The sequence below is a fragment of the Neofelis nebulosa genome, chromosome 2, assembly GCF_028018385.1.
Source record: "Neofelis nebulosa isolate mNeoNeb1 chromosome 2, mNeoNeb1.pri, whole genome shotgun sequence".
Taxonomy (NCBI): Eukaryota; Metazoa; Chordata; class Mammalia; order Carnivora; family Felidae; genus Neofelis; species Neofelis nebulosa.
In genome coordinates this window covers 185,490,778-185,503,835 of record NC_080783.1, presented here as the reverse complement: position 1 = coordinate 185,503,835, position 13,058 = coordinate 185,490,778, and the positions used below count along the sequence as shown (strand labels likewise).

The 13,058-nt window shown below is 47.7% G+C and overlaps 1 protein-coding gene and 1 pseudogene across 1 annotated transcript in view; one reads left to right on the top strand and one right to left on the bottom strand.

Moving 5' to 3' along the window:
- The first annotated feature begins 7,569 nt into the window (after positions 1–7,569).
- The window catches only part of FAAH (fatty acid amide hydrolase), a 20,603-nt gene continuing 15,114 nt past the window's right edge, over positions 7,570–13,058 (top strand). The window contains exon 1 of the mRNA XM_058717532.1: positions 7,570–8,055. Coding sequence (XP_058573515.1) covers positions 7,861–8,055 — 195 coding nt within the window. The 5' untranslated portion in view covers positions 7,570–7,860. The remainder of the gene's footprint in view (positions 8,056–13,058) is intronic.
- LOC131503678 (large ribosomal subunit protein eL8-like) lies at positions 12,053–12,880 on the bottom strand (annotated as a pseudogene).

Here is a 13,058-nt window from a genome sequence, read left to right as displayed (position 1 = left end):
AATTCACAGCAATCTATAGTGACAGACAGCAGATCAGTGGTTGCCTGGGTGGGTTAGGAGGAGAATAAGATTGGGGAGCAAAGATAGAAAGAATAGATAAAATACGAGAGGGACTTGGAAGGATCAATGATGATAATGTGCTCTAAACTGGGGAGTGTGGTGAACTCAATCATCTGTACCTGTGGGAATGAATGAAAGACTAAACATTAGTTACTAAAGGTGCTGGTGGTGTGCATTTCCTACTGAGTTGGGTAGGATTGCCTGCCAGGAGGCCTTTCCCCTGATCCAGAGGGCTGACTGGTCAGGAGAAGGAGTATGACCAAGAAGTGGGCAGGTAATTTAGGACTCCTACAAAATCACTGTCCTCTTCTCTCCCCAACCCCCTTTTTGTCTGTTTAGGGGATCAGAGTCACTCACTCCCTTTCTGTTCTGTTCCTTTCAAACCCTGATGCCCTTTATGGTTGCCCTTCCCAGACCGGGCCACTTTATTTATAGAGTATTTCACCACACTTGAACCTGGACTGTTATGTTATTGAGGGGGCAGGGGGCAGGAAAAGCCCCAGAGTTGCAGCAGTTCCAAGCAGTACTCTGTGTATTCCCATGACTGTCGTCAGGGCCATTCCTGCTTGGATCTTCCCCAGAGCTCTCTCTGGTGTCTTTAACAGCTTCTCCTTTTCCTTCAGTTTGATATCACCTGCTTTCTATCTTCTAAGAATTTTACTTTTTTATTCCTGGTTTGCCAAAAGCTCATGTTTATCTTTTAAAAGAATTTTTCTTCTGTTATTTTAATGGAGAAGGTAAATGCATGTACTTTATGTGCCATCTGGAACCCGAGGCCTCTGAGTTGGGTCTTGAAGGATGAACAGAAGTTTGTGAGGCATTGTGTGTTGCAGGGTGTGGGTGGTTAGAGGAAGAGTATGGAGGAACACTGAGCATTAGAAGACAAGGGAATAGCATGTTCAAAGGCACAGGACATCACTGGGGCCTAAGGTGTCTGAGGAAGGCTAAGAAGTTAGTTAGGACCTTCCTTCATACTTGTGCTTATTCCAACAGCCTGGCAGAACCATCAGATACTGAGTTTTACCCTATCCATATGTTCATCCAGCTCACAGAACCAAATGTGGGCATCTGCTAAAACTGTGGGTTCTCTCTCTCGTAGATGCCCCTGTTTGTGAAGGAAGCTCTAAGCAGGTTGTTGCCTTAGGCAAGAAGCCAGGGTGTTGATAGCTACATGTCTAGGCTGCCAGCATAGTGACATCAGAGTCATTGCAGACAACAGCCCTGTACCTTCTGATTTCAAGGGCATTCACTTTGGTAGACTCAGGAATTGCACAGGTTCCCACAAGAGCCAAGAGCAAGAGCCAAGTGAGAGGAAGTAAGAGACCTCTTGGCATTGTTCTGAGGTTCAGCGCAGCCAGCCCTGGAAACTGGGCGGGGGGGGGGGGTATCCTGGGAAGAGAGAAGGACCAGAGTCCTCTGAGGGAAACCCAGGTGGACACATTTGTTTTAGACACAAGGAAATTCAATCCATCTTTAGTCAAAATTTTGAATGTCCCTTAAAGGGATCCCGATCTGCTTTACAAAAGCTATCTTCACGGGGTGCCTATGTGGCTCAGTTGGTTAAGTGTTGGATTTTGGCTCAGGTCATGATCTCATGGTTTGTAGGTTTGAGCCCCACATTGAGCTCTCTGCTGTCAGCACAGAGCCCACTTTGGATCCGCTGTCTTCCTTTCTCTCTGCCCCTCCCCCGCTCATTCTGTCTGTCTGTCTCTCTCTCTCAAGATAAACTTGAAAAAAAAAAGCCATCTTCACTTTGCAGAATGATTCCCCAGATGAGCTTTAACATAGATTTATGTTAGGATTTGATTTACATGCAACCTACCAAGAATATGCCCTCTGTGAAATAAGAGGTAAATGTATAATAATGGCCTACCAGTGCTTCTCAAGAAGGGACTCATGTGCTTTTCTGCATGCCTGGTTTTCAAAAACTGGTTTGTCATCCTCGAGATGTCTCCCACACTATCTTGGAGAGAAAGCTTATGGCATGTGGGCTGACTCCACACTCATGCTGATGTCACCAGACACAAGTGAAAAATATGCAGCTTTCAGGATCAAAATAAAACGTTCCCCTAGGAAAATTGCTACTGCTGTGGCTCATTTCTAGTCACATTCTTTTATTATTTTATTTTATACAGCCTTTGCTAGATGTCAGGCACTGTTCTGAACACGTGACTAACATGAACTCATTTAATCCTCCTAACCAATGAGGTAGTCCAATATCCCCATTTTACAGATGGGGAAACTCAAATGCACAATGGTAAAGAAACTTACCCCACAGTTTCCAATAAATTTAGGAGGGAGAAAGCATAGCGTTTTGTGTATATCCAAAGAGTGCATGGGTTAAAACAAGTTGACAAAAACAGAAATAAGATGATGTGTGGTTGATGTGTTTCCAAGCTAATGAATGGGAACTTTTAATAACAGTTCTAAAGTCTAGATGTCTGTGTCCATATTACAGAGGCAGCAGTGAGTCTCAAAGATCCAGGTTTGATTCACAGTTGGGCCCCCCCAATGGTTATGCAGCACTAAGCAAGTCACTGGTTGTGGGCCTCGGTTATCCATCTGGGCAATGGGGATCAGGAGGTATATCAGTCAGCTATTGCTATGTGACGAATTGCCCTCAAAATTAGTGGTTAAACAGCATTTGTTGTTCTGAGTCTACCAGTTGGTTGGTGGCTCTGCTGAGCTAAGCTGGGCTTGGCTAGGCTCATGCATGTATCTGCATGTAGGTGACCCTGCTTATCTTGGCTGGGTGCTCTCCCCTGTGTGAGGGCCTGAACAGGGACAACTGGCCTGAGTAGGTTCCCCCGCACATGGCCTTATCCTCTAGCTTGGACTTGTTCTCTTGGCAGTGGCGGGATACCAGAAAAGAGAGAAAATTCTCTTGCAGCCTAGGCTCAGACTAGCACAGCATTCCTTGCACAAATGTAAACCCAGGTTTACGAGGGTAAGGAAAGAGATTCCACCTACTGAAGGGAGGAGGTACAAAGTTATTTTGCAAAAAGCACAGATCTAGAAAGGGGTGTAGTACTGGGATCATTTATGTAGTAAGCTTACCACAGGAGATGGACTCCTCTAACTTAGAAGAGAGTGTAGGGGTAGTGGGGGTCTTTAAAGTGGTAGGGAGGCCCAGACAACTAATGTCAAAGACCTGACAGTGCTTTGAGAATTATAAAGCACCCCATGATTAGTACGTCTGAGATTGGTATCCTACCTCACCTGTGGGAGCGGGAGTTCCTTGAAGCAGGGTTGCGTCCCTCTCTTGCCCACCCCTTCAGTACTGAGGCAAGTTTCACAAGTGAAAGCAAATGGAGAAGCAGAGAAGTTACTGGCAACCGGGGCACACTCTGTTCTCACCCTCAGAACCAAAGACAGACTTCAAACCTTCTGGAATCTGAGAAGCTCCCTTCACTTTTGCAAGCTCTCCTTCCCCTTCTTGCAACCCTGCCCCCACCTCCAAGGGAGTGAGGCAGGGAATTACCTGTCTTCCTGACAACTGAGCACACACAAGGGTGAGTTGCTCAAGGTTGCCAACTAATGGGGGAGGGACACACTGACCCTGCTCAGGGAACCCACCTGAGGGACCAAGGGACTGACACTGACAGCTGAGTGCAGGTACTTGCTGTTCTGGCTCACGGATGGTATGGTGTTGACTGACTTACAGATGCCTTTTGGATAACACAGCTGGAGACTTGGAAACCCATCCCCCACTTGGGATCCTCGAATCTCCCTGCTCTTCCATTCCATGGCCTCCGCCTCCCGCTCCTCCACACTGCCTTTCCCAAAAACTGGTAGGACTGCATCACATTTCTGCTTACTAATGAACTAATGTTTATTGAACTCTTACAATGGGCGATGGGCTGGGTGCTGTTCTAAGCTCTTTCCTTGATTTAACTCATTTAATCTGCTCAATTCTGTAAGGTGGTTACTATTTTTATTCCCCATTTTGTCGATGAGGCAACTAAGGCACAAGAGGTTAAAGTGACTTATTCAAGGTGATATCGTAAGCAAGTGGCAAACAGGATTTGAACTCAAGCAGTCTGGTTCCTGAGCTTGGGCTTCTCAGGCCAGAAAACCCCTCTCTCTCTTTTTTTAAATAAATAGTAACAATAATATAATGATTAACATGCATGGAATCCTTACTATATGCTAGGTCCTGTTCTGTTACATGCATTAACTCATTTGATTCGTATAATAGTACTAGAGAATGGGGGGGGTACCTTTATTGTCCTCATTTTACAGGTGAGGAAACTGGGGCACAGTCACACCACAAGGATGGGTTGCCAGACACTCTAGCTCCAGAGCCAAGCTTTATATACCTCTGAACTATCTGATTCCCCAAGGGCTGTTCAGCACAAGGGCCCAGCATCCAAAGGCTCTTTGGGTTTATGCAGTATGATCTCTGCTTTTTCCACCAAAGTATATCTTTTGTCTCTTGGCCTATGCATGTTTTTTCCTTCCCAACCAAACCTTGAGCCCCACAAGGCCAGATCTGAGGTCTGGTAGTTGCCTCACTTTCTCCAGCTCACCTCAAGAGGCCTATCATATAAGTAGCAGGGGCTGGTGGCAGTCTGTTGAACTGAACCACAGAATGTCAGAAGGTGAAGGGATGATCTCTCAGAGGAATGAAGTGGTCACCCACCATGACCTATGCATTCGACTTGGTCCAGAACTTACTGCCGTGGCTTCCAGACCCCACCAGATCCTTCAGATCCTTTCTGTAAATTAAATCCTGCTTAATATGCCCCCAGGAGGCTAGTACTTAGAGAAACCAACATCACAGCAAAGAAATACAAATGAAGATTTTGTTAATGGAGTTCCTAAATTAACACATTTTAGCTTGGGGTACCTGGGTGGCTCAGTCAGTTAAGTGTCCCACTCTTGATTTCAGCTCAAGTCATGATTTTGAGGTTTGTGAGTTGGAGCCCTGCATCAGGCTCCATGTTGACAGTGTGGAGCCTGCTTGGGATTTTCTCTCTCTCTCTCTCTCACAAATAACTTAAAAAATGAAACAAAGAAGCCCTGCAAATTTTGGTCCAATTCACAGCAGGTTATAAACTTGGTGATTAAACCTCAGAATGGCCTTAGTTTCCCCATAACTATAGTCTTTTTTTATAATTAAAAATTTTTTAAATATTCAGTTATTTTTGAGAGAGAGAGCACGTGCGAACGTGAGGGGGGGGGGGGGGGCAGAAAGTGAGGGGAACAGAGGATCCAAAGCGGGCCATTCACTGACAGCAGACAGCCAGACGTGGGGCTCCAACCAATGAACCATGAGATCATAACCTGAGCTGAAGTCTGACACTCAACCAACTGAGCCACCCAGTCGCCCTCCTGCCATAACTATAATCTTAATTTCTCCTTTGTGAGAGGGAGTGTATGTCGGAAAGAATGCTTCTCACCTTACAAAAGGGAAAGAAACTTGAGTTACCTGAGGTCACCCAGAAAGCGAAGGGTTGAGTCAAGGAATAGAATCCCTTTATTCCATCAGGAGATGGGGTGAGATGACCTTGCAAGACCTATTTCAGATTGGGGTTTCCATCATCCTGCATTGTCAGTTCTCTTAGGGAAACTGAGGTCCAGGAAAACTTACAAAAAGGGCCATGAGTGCTAAGTAAGAACTCAGCAGCACTCAACTGGGATTGAAGACTTAGAAACACAAGGCTATGAATGCCTCCAGAATATGCTCAAGAGCCTGACAGTGATTTACAAGACCCTCAGGTCTGGATTCTTCCAATATCATTTGTGAGAACTAATAAAAGGAAACTTCATTTATTATTTTATTTTTAAGTAAACTCTACACCAAATAAGGGGCTCAAATTCACAACCCCTAAGATCAAGAGTCCCACGCTGTAGCAACTGAGCCAGCTAGGTGGCCCAGGAAACCTCATTTAAAGTGGAGTCAAAGGGGTGGCTGGGTGGCTCAGTTCATTAAGCATCTGACTCTTGATTTCAGCTCAGGTCATGATCTCATGGTTCATGAGTTTGAGCCCTAAGTTGGGCTCCATGCTGACAATGCAAAGGGGGTGGTGGTGCCACTGCTTGGGATTCTCTCTCTGCCCCTCCCCCCACTCATGCTCTCTGTTGCTGTCTCTCAAAATAAATGAATAAACTTAAAAAAAAAAAGTGGAGTCAGAAGGAAGAGTTCTCATGCCCTATCACTCCCCAACTGCAGACCCAACAGGAAGGGACACACCTTATAAAATTTTATTACCCAGCTGAGGAAAAAGGGTTTTTTTTCTCCCTAGCAGCTGCCCAGCCAATGAGACAATGCCACAATTCAGCCAATGAAAAGCCACTATATTTTGAACTCTCAGTTTACTTCAATGGACTTTTTGTTTCTAATAGCCCCTCCTAACTTCCTCCTTTCCTCTGTAAAAGAACTTCCTCTCCTTTGTTTCCTAGACTTGCCTGTGGTTTTTGCCAGGCTTAGTTGTCAGGAGTTGCAACTCTCTGCTATTCCAGAATACACCACTTTGCTGTTAAAATAACTGATAGTTTTCATTTTAAGGTTAACACATCTAGGCTTTTTACAGGTGGGCCTTTCATTCAGTCAGACATTTCCGCAGGGCCTACTACGTGCTAGGCACCAGTAATAAAGGACCTCACACACTGCTCACAATTATGTGAGGTAGGCATTATAACCACCCCCCCCTTTTACAGGTTAAGGCGGCATTATAACCACCCCCCTTTTACAGTTTAAGGCACAGGTTCAGAGAAGTAAACACAGAACTGGAGTAACAGCGGAGTGTTTCAGCAGGCGCCATTTCCAGCCACAAAGCACTTTCCCACACCACATCCCACAGTTTCACTTCCAGGGGCAGTAATGGTAGTACTGCTTGATGGTTAAGAGCAATGGTTTGAGATTAGAGCTGAGTTTCAGTCCCCACTCAGCCATGTGTGTGACCACAGAAGTCACTTAACCCCTCTTGTCCTCAGTTACCTGACCTAGAAAATAAGGTTAATAAAAATGCCTTCCTCATAGGTCTGTTGGGAGGACAAATGACATAAAACACATAAACAGAAAGTCCTATGATAGAGGCCTGGATAGGAGTATTTTGTTTGTGTATCTAACCCCCCACCCCATCCCCTCTTTGGAAGAGTGCCAGGTCCCCAGACTCCTGGTCAGGTGTTCCTTCTGCTCTCTGGATGTAAAATCCAGGAGGGCCCATGACTGGAGAAGGGGAGGTGGCCGAGCAAAAGGACAAGTGATCAATGATCTGGCCATTAAGAGTCTTGAGTGAGAGACATGTGGTCCCTGATTTGGGGAAAGGGAGGGGGCGGCAGGTGGGCTCCCCAGGGAAACTTCCTGTGCCCCTGGAAGCTCTGAGGGTGGGAGAGGTGAGCATCCTGGGAGGGTCTCCAAGAAAGATGCGACTGAACTGTTTGCGGGGGGGTTAATCAGGTCCTCGAGTCCAATCGGTAGCTGCTCTCGTCCTCTTGGCCGGCTTTTCCCCGCAGAGGGCTCTTGCCGGCCGCGTCTTCCGGGAAGCTGGGGCCGTGAGGTGCGCTGGGCGTAGGCTTACCGAGGACGCGCGCGGAACACGGTTGCCCCTCGCGCCCTTCCCGGCCGGGTGCGGGAGAACGCGAGGAGTGACCCTAAACCTGTCGCCGGGCTTCACCTTGACGGTTGCGCACCATCCGCCTCTGGCCCGTGGGCCAGCGGCCGCGCGTCCTCCAACCCCCTTTCCCGCAGAGGGGGCGCGGGATCCTAGGCCGATCCAGGCCGGGTTTTGCGGCGGCATGCGCGTGTGATGATCCCTCGTCTGCCGTTCTCTGCACAGTTGGCGGCGGGAGATCATGGTGCTGGACGAACTGTGGGCCGAGCTCCCTGGCGCCTCCGTGGCTGCCCTGGCCTGCTGCTTCGTTGCAGCGGCCGTGGCCCTGCGCTGGTCAAGTCGTCGGCCGGCGCGGGACGCGGGGGCCAGGGCACGACGCAAACAGCGGGCGGCTCTGGAGACCATGGATAAGTCGGCGCAGCGCTTCCGCCTCCAGGTGACCGCTCGGGTCCCGTGGTGTGTGTGGGGAGGCACAGGGTGGGGTATCCCTAGCAGCATTTTCAGCCGCACTGGCGCGCGGAGGGCCGCGCAGGTTTTACGTTCGGAACCTCTCTTTGCCCTAATACATTCCATACTCTTTCTGAGGTAGAGCCGAGGGGAGGCTGGGAGACCAAAGGCCATCGCCGCACTGGGTCAAAGAGAGAGGAACTTTGCTCGGTGCCAAAGAATTTCAAGACTTTCATTTATTTATTTTTTAAAAAATATTATTATTGAGAGACAGAGAGACAGAGTATGAACATGGGAGGGGCAGAGAGAGGGGGAGACACTGAATCTGAAGCAGGCTTCAGGCTCTGAGCTGTCAGCACAGAGCCCCAAGGGGGGCTTGAACTCACAAACTGAGCCCAAGTCGGACGCCCAACCGACTGAGCCACCCAGGTGCCCCTCAAGACTTTTAGAAAGCTAAAATGCAAGCATGAGAACCAATATGATGCTCAGGTTAAGACTTTGTAATCACAGAGTCATGGCCAAGGGAATCCGGAAAGCTCATAGTTTAAAGTCATTGATTTGTGCGTGATGATACTAAGAGAGAGCCAGAAAAGGACTTGCCCAAGTGCAAAGGGGGCTGGGCTGGAATAGAAGTCTCCCCAGCTCCTGCTCTAACCCCTTACAGGCCCCTTTCCTTAAGCAAGTGTAATTCCAGCCCTCCCCTGGGTGATCTGTCAACAAGGTTTTCTCATTCTGGTTCAGCTCAGTGTGTGCATAGGTGCTGGGGAGGGGCCTAGAAGACGAGGCTTTCACTCAAGGTGTTTGAGACGCTGGACCCAGTTAGAAGTCAAAATGATAAATTCTGGGAGAAGTTCTTATGTACTGTGAGAGGAAAAACTTGCCACGATTGTTTGTGAGGCTTTGTGTTTGATAGGATTCAGATCTGGCAGGTGGGAAAGCATTCCAGGTGACTGGGGACACAGCAGGTGTCAGGAGGATGTGCCTAGGTGGGAGTCAGGGAGGGAGTCACAGAAAATTGCTTTTAGCAGATGCTGTGATTTTAGAGTTGGGTGCAGAGCTGGAACTAGAACCTACACACCCAGTGGTACTCTCCAGCCTCATTCCAGTGGAGGAGAGCAGGGAGGGGATATTAAGCAGGGAGACCAGGCCTTAGGATGCCGGGCCCAGGGTGCAGCCTTGATCACGGTGTCTTTTAGCCGGTATGGATTTACTCCACACCATTTCTGGGCCAGGATATATCATATTTATTTATTTGTTGAAATAAATATGTATCTGGTTCCAGCCTCTATTCCTCAAGCTTGCTGAAAAGCCCACCATCAGTCAGTTTTTAGATGTTCAGTCCACACTGGCCATTGACCCTACTACCTGAGCACAAGTTCTTCACTGCCTAAGTCCTCCTTCTCTGGCTGAGTTCCAAGGTGCCCCACTCAGGGATCCTTGCAGTGACACCCGGCTCACCCTGGAGACCCTCAGCTGCTCCTGAGGCCCGAGTTCTTTAGCAATAGCCTGAACTGCAGCCAGCCGGCAAGAACTGTGCGGGGGCAGCTTCAGCAGTCTGCCCACTGTTCCTGCCTATTGAACTCCCCTCCCAGTCACAAGACACCCACCTGCTGGCAGGGGTGCGATGTGGTAGAAGGGTAGGTCTTCCTCACTTCAGCTCCAAACACCAGCATCTATACAGGTCCCCTCTGGAGCAACCGCCTTTCATTATTTTTTTAGAACCAGATCTTCCAGGGGCACCTGGGTGGCTCAGTCAGTTAAGGGTCAGACTCTTGATTTCAGCTCAGGTCATGATCTCCTGGTTTGTGGGATCGAGCCCCGCATCGGCCTCTGTGCTGATAGTGCGGAGCCTGCTTGGGACTCTCTCCTTCTCTCTATGCTCCTCCCCTGCTTGTTCTCTGTCTCTCGAAATAAATAAATAAACATTAAAAAAAAGAGAGAATAACCAAAATTTCCAGGGTAGAGGTTATGGGCCTGAAATACAAAAAGCTGTTTACATACCCTTGCCGGGGCAAGAGAGCCTGGCTCTTCCAGGTGGGTAAACAGCGACTGTGTTTTCCAGTGACTGTGATTTTCCAGTGACTGTGGAGGAGAAAAGGAGAAGTATCTCAGGAGTCTTATTTGAGCAGTCAGCAAGGGTCTTGATAACAGTAACTCTGAAAGGCCTTGGGGGCAGTTAAGAAGTAGGTGGTTTAGCTGAACTCAATCCCTTGGAACCTTGGGACGAGCTCCTTCCTCTCTTCTGCCCCTAAGGTGCCTTTCTGCTTGGCTCTGGAGTCTCTGGATGATGGGAATGTGGGTTTTGAGGCTGTATAAGCAGCCTTTCTTCTGGGGCTTTTTCAGGCCTGCCCCGAATAGTAAGGGGCAGTGAGGTAAGCAGGGCCCTGGGCAGGCCCCAGGGGAATACAGCAGCAGGTAGTACAGCTCCAGCCTGATAGACTCCTGACAAAGCTAGCTGGGAGCCTAGATACCACCAGTGTTCCCAGGCATTGCTGGAGGAGGGGGAATCCTAATCACCTCCAGAATCATCACAAAATGGTTCACCTCTCTCGACTATAGAGCAACTGGAGAGGGAGGCCTGTTTCTGGTAACTCTGTTGACCACGTGAGGCTTAACCTGTAACGACTCTTTGCCCACTTTTTTCCCACCCTGCCCCCTGAATGAGTGTCAATATCCTTTCTAGACTGAATAGAAGAACTACCATCAATAGAGTCTCATGGCTGGAAAAGATAAGCCAGAACACCTGCTCATGCCTCTGTGCCTTTGCACTTGTGGTCTTACCCCAAAACAAATTTCTTAACAACCCCTTTTGCCAGAATTCCACTGGTCTTAACAAATGCCACTTCCTTCAACTGGATCTGATGTGTGGTTCCATCTCCTGGCCTTCTCCAAGCCCAGCTTGAAACCTGACTTTAAAACAAAATGATTCAGTAGATGAGTTGAGGGTGAATGTAGTTTTTGTTGAGACCACTATCGGTGGCCTGTGTGACCAAATGGAAAAGATATCTTGAAATAGAACAAAGGTGATAAAAACCATGAGGGAAACTAAAAAAGACATGGAGGATAATGTAGGACAGCTGAAATTAGGACAGTCGGGGACTCAAGGAGAGACAGCTGGAGGAGGGGCAGTGATTCAATGATAGCTATAGTATCCCTCCCTTGAGAAAGAATATGCTACTAGGTGGCCGAATGCTTAGTTACAACTTATTTGTACACTTCCCTGCGTTCTCCATACAAATTTAATTTCCCCTGTGTTTGTAGACTGGCCTCCTGGAGGTGCAGACTTTCTTTGGTGTCTTGTGAAAGAAAAAATGTCTCAGCTGCCTGATAACTAGTTGAAGATTTAAAAATAGCTGTTAGCGGTGCTGTCATCAGCTGTCAACATGGAAGAACATAGGACAGAATTAAAATTTGTGCTAATTTTTTTAAAAATGGAGAGAACCTGCTGATAGCTTCAAGCTGAGGCTCACAGGGACTTCGTGGCACCTTGTAGCAAGGTGGGAAATGGTGGTGACCACACTCTCAGTGGCAAGTCTCCTAGTGTGGTGGGCTCTCAGCTAATTTTTACTTTCTTCCCCATACTCTTAGGCATTTTTTTTTCTATAATGAGCACACTTATGTAATCAGGAAAAAAAATAAAGCAATCTTGCTATTTTCAACTCGAAGCGAGAAAGGCAAGGTGTAGTAAGTACTGTGTATATAACATAGTCCTTTTGTACAAAAATAGAATATATGAAAACAATTAAATACATGGTGAGCTTTTCATAAACTTTTTTTTCCCTGTGAGTTTTCATTAGAAACCATTAACTATGGTTTCCTTTTCAGAGAGGGACTGGGCAGGGTGGTCCCAGGGGTAGGGTGAATGTTCATTTTCATTTTGTGTATGTATGTATATATATATATATATATTTTTTTTTTTTTTTTTTTTTCTGGCTGAAAGAGAACTTTTTGTTACTTTTAAATGTACAGAAAACTACAGCATCTACTTAGCCCAGTTTGGTGGCCAGTGCTTTAGCCTTTGTCTTTTCTAGCCTGGCAATGCGAGCCACCGACTCTGGACCCAGGACGTTGCCTCCCAAGTGGCAGTGGATCTCATCATATCTGTCATTGTAATTGGTCCCGATGGCTTCCACCAGCTTAGTCAGAGCTCCTCTGTCTTCCAAGTTAACCTGTGTGAGGGTGACAGTGGTGCAGGTCTTCCTGTGGACCAGATGCCCCACCTGGCCTTCCCCTTGATGATGCAGTGGGGAACTCCCATCTTACAACACAGGGCAGGCAGGAAGACAACCAGCTGAATGGGATCCACATCATGTGCCATCACTACCAGCTGAATCGTCTTGTTTTCCGCCAAGATGGTGACACATGAACCCCCGCTCGAAGGACAGGCGGCCTCTTAGTGGGGACATCCCCTTTGCCGGCAGCTTTCTTCTCAGCCTGGACCAACAATCTCTGCTTCTTTTCTTGCTTTGTCTCTGGTCTGTACCTGTGGGCCAGCTTGAGCATCTGAGGAGCTGTTTGGCAGTCTAAGGCCTGGGTGAACTGGTTAATTGCAGGGGGCAATTTTAGACGCTTGTAGAGTAGTCTTTTGCCACTACAGCTGGATGTAGTGGGGCCATTTGACAAAGCAGGTGAGGTCCCTTTTGGACTGGATGTCCTGTCTGATCCCAAAATTCTTGGGCTTTTTCTCAAACGGGATTGACCACCTTCTCGGCCTCCTGCTTCTTCAGAACAGTAGGGGCTGGGGCCACCTTCTTCCCCTTGGCCTTTTTTCCTTTTGGTATCTTGGATGGCTGGAAGAGAGAGAGCGCTTTCATTTTGTATATGTTTTTAAAACGTGTATCACCAGGGATTATCTAGTGTATGTGGGGAGAGATCACAGCAGTTTGCACATGCTGTTCTTACTGTCTGGAGCATTCTTTGTCCTCACCCCTCTTTGCCAGGCCAACTATACTCTACCTTTCACCTGAGTATCACTTTTCAATAAAGCCTTCC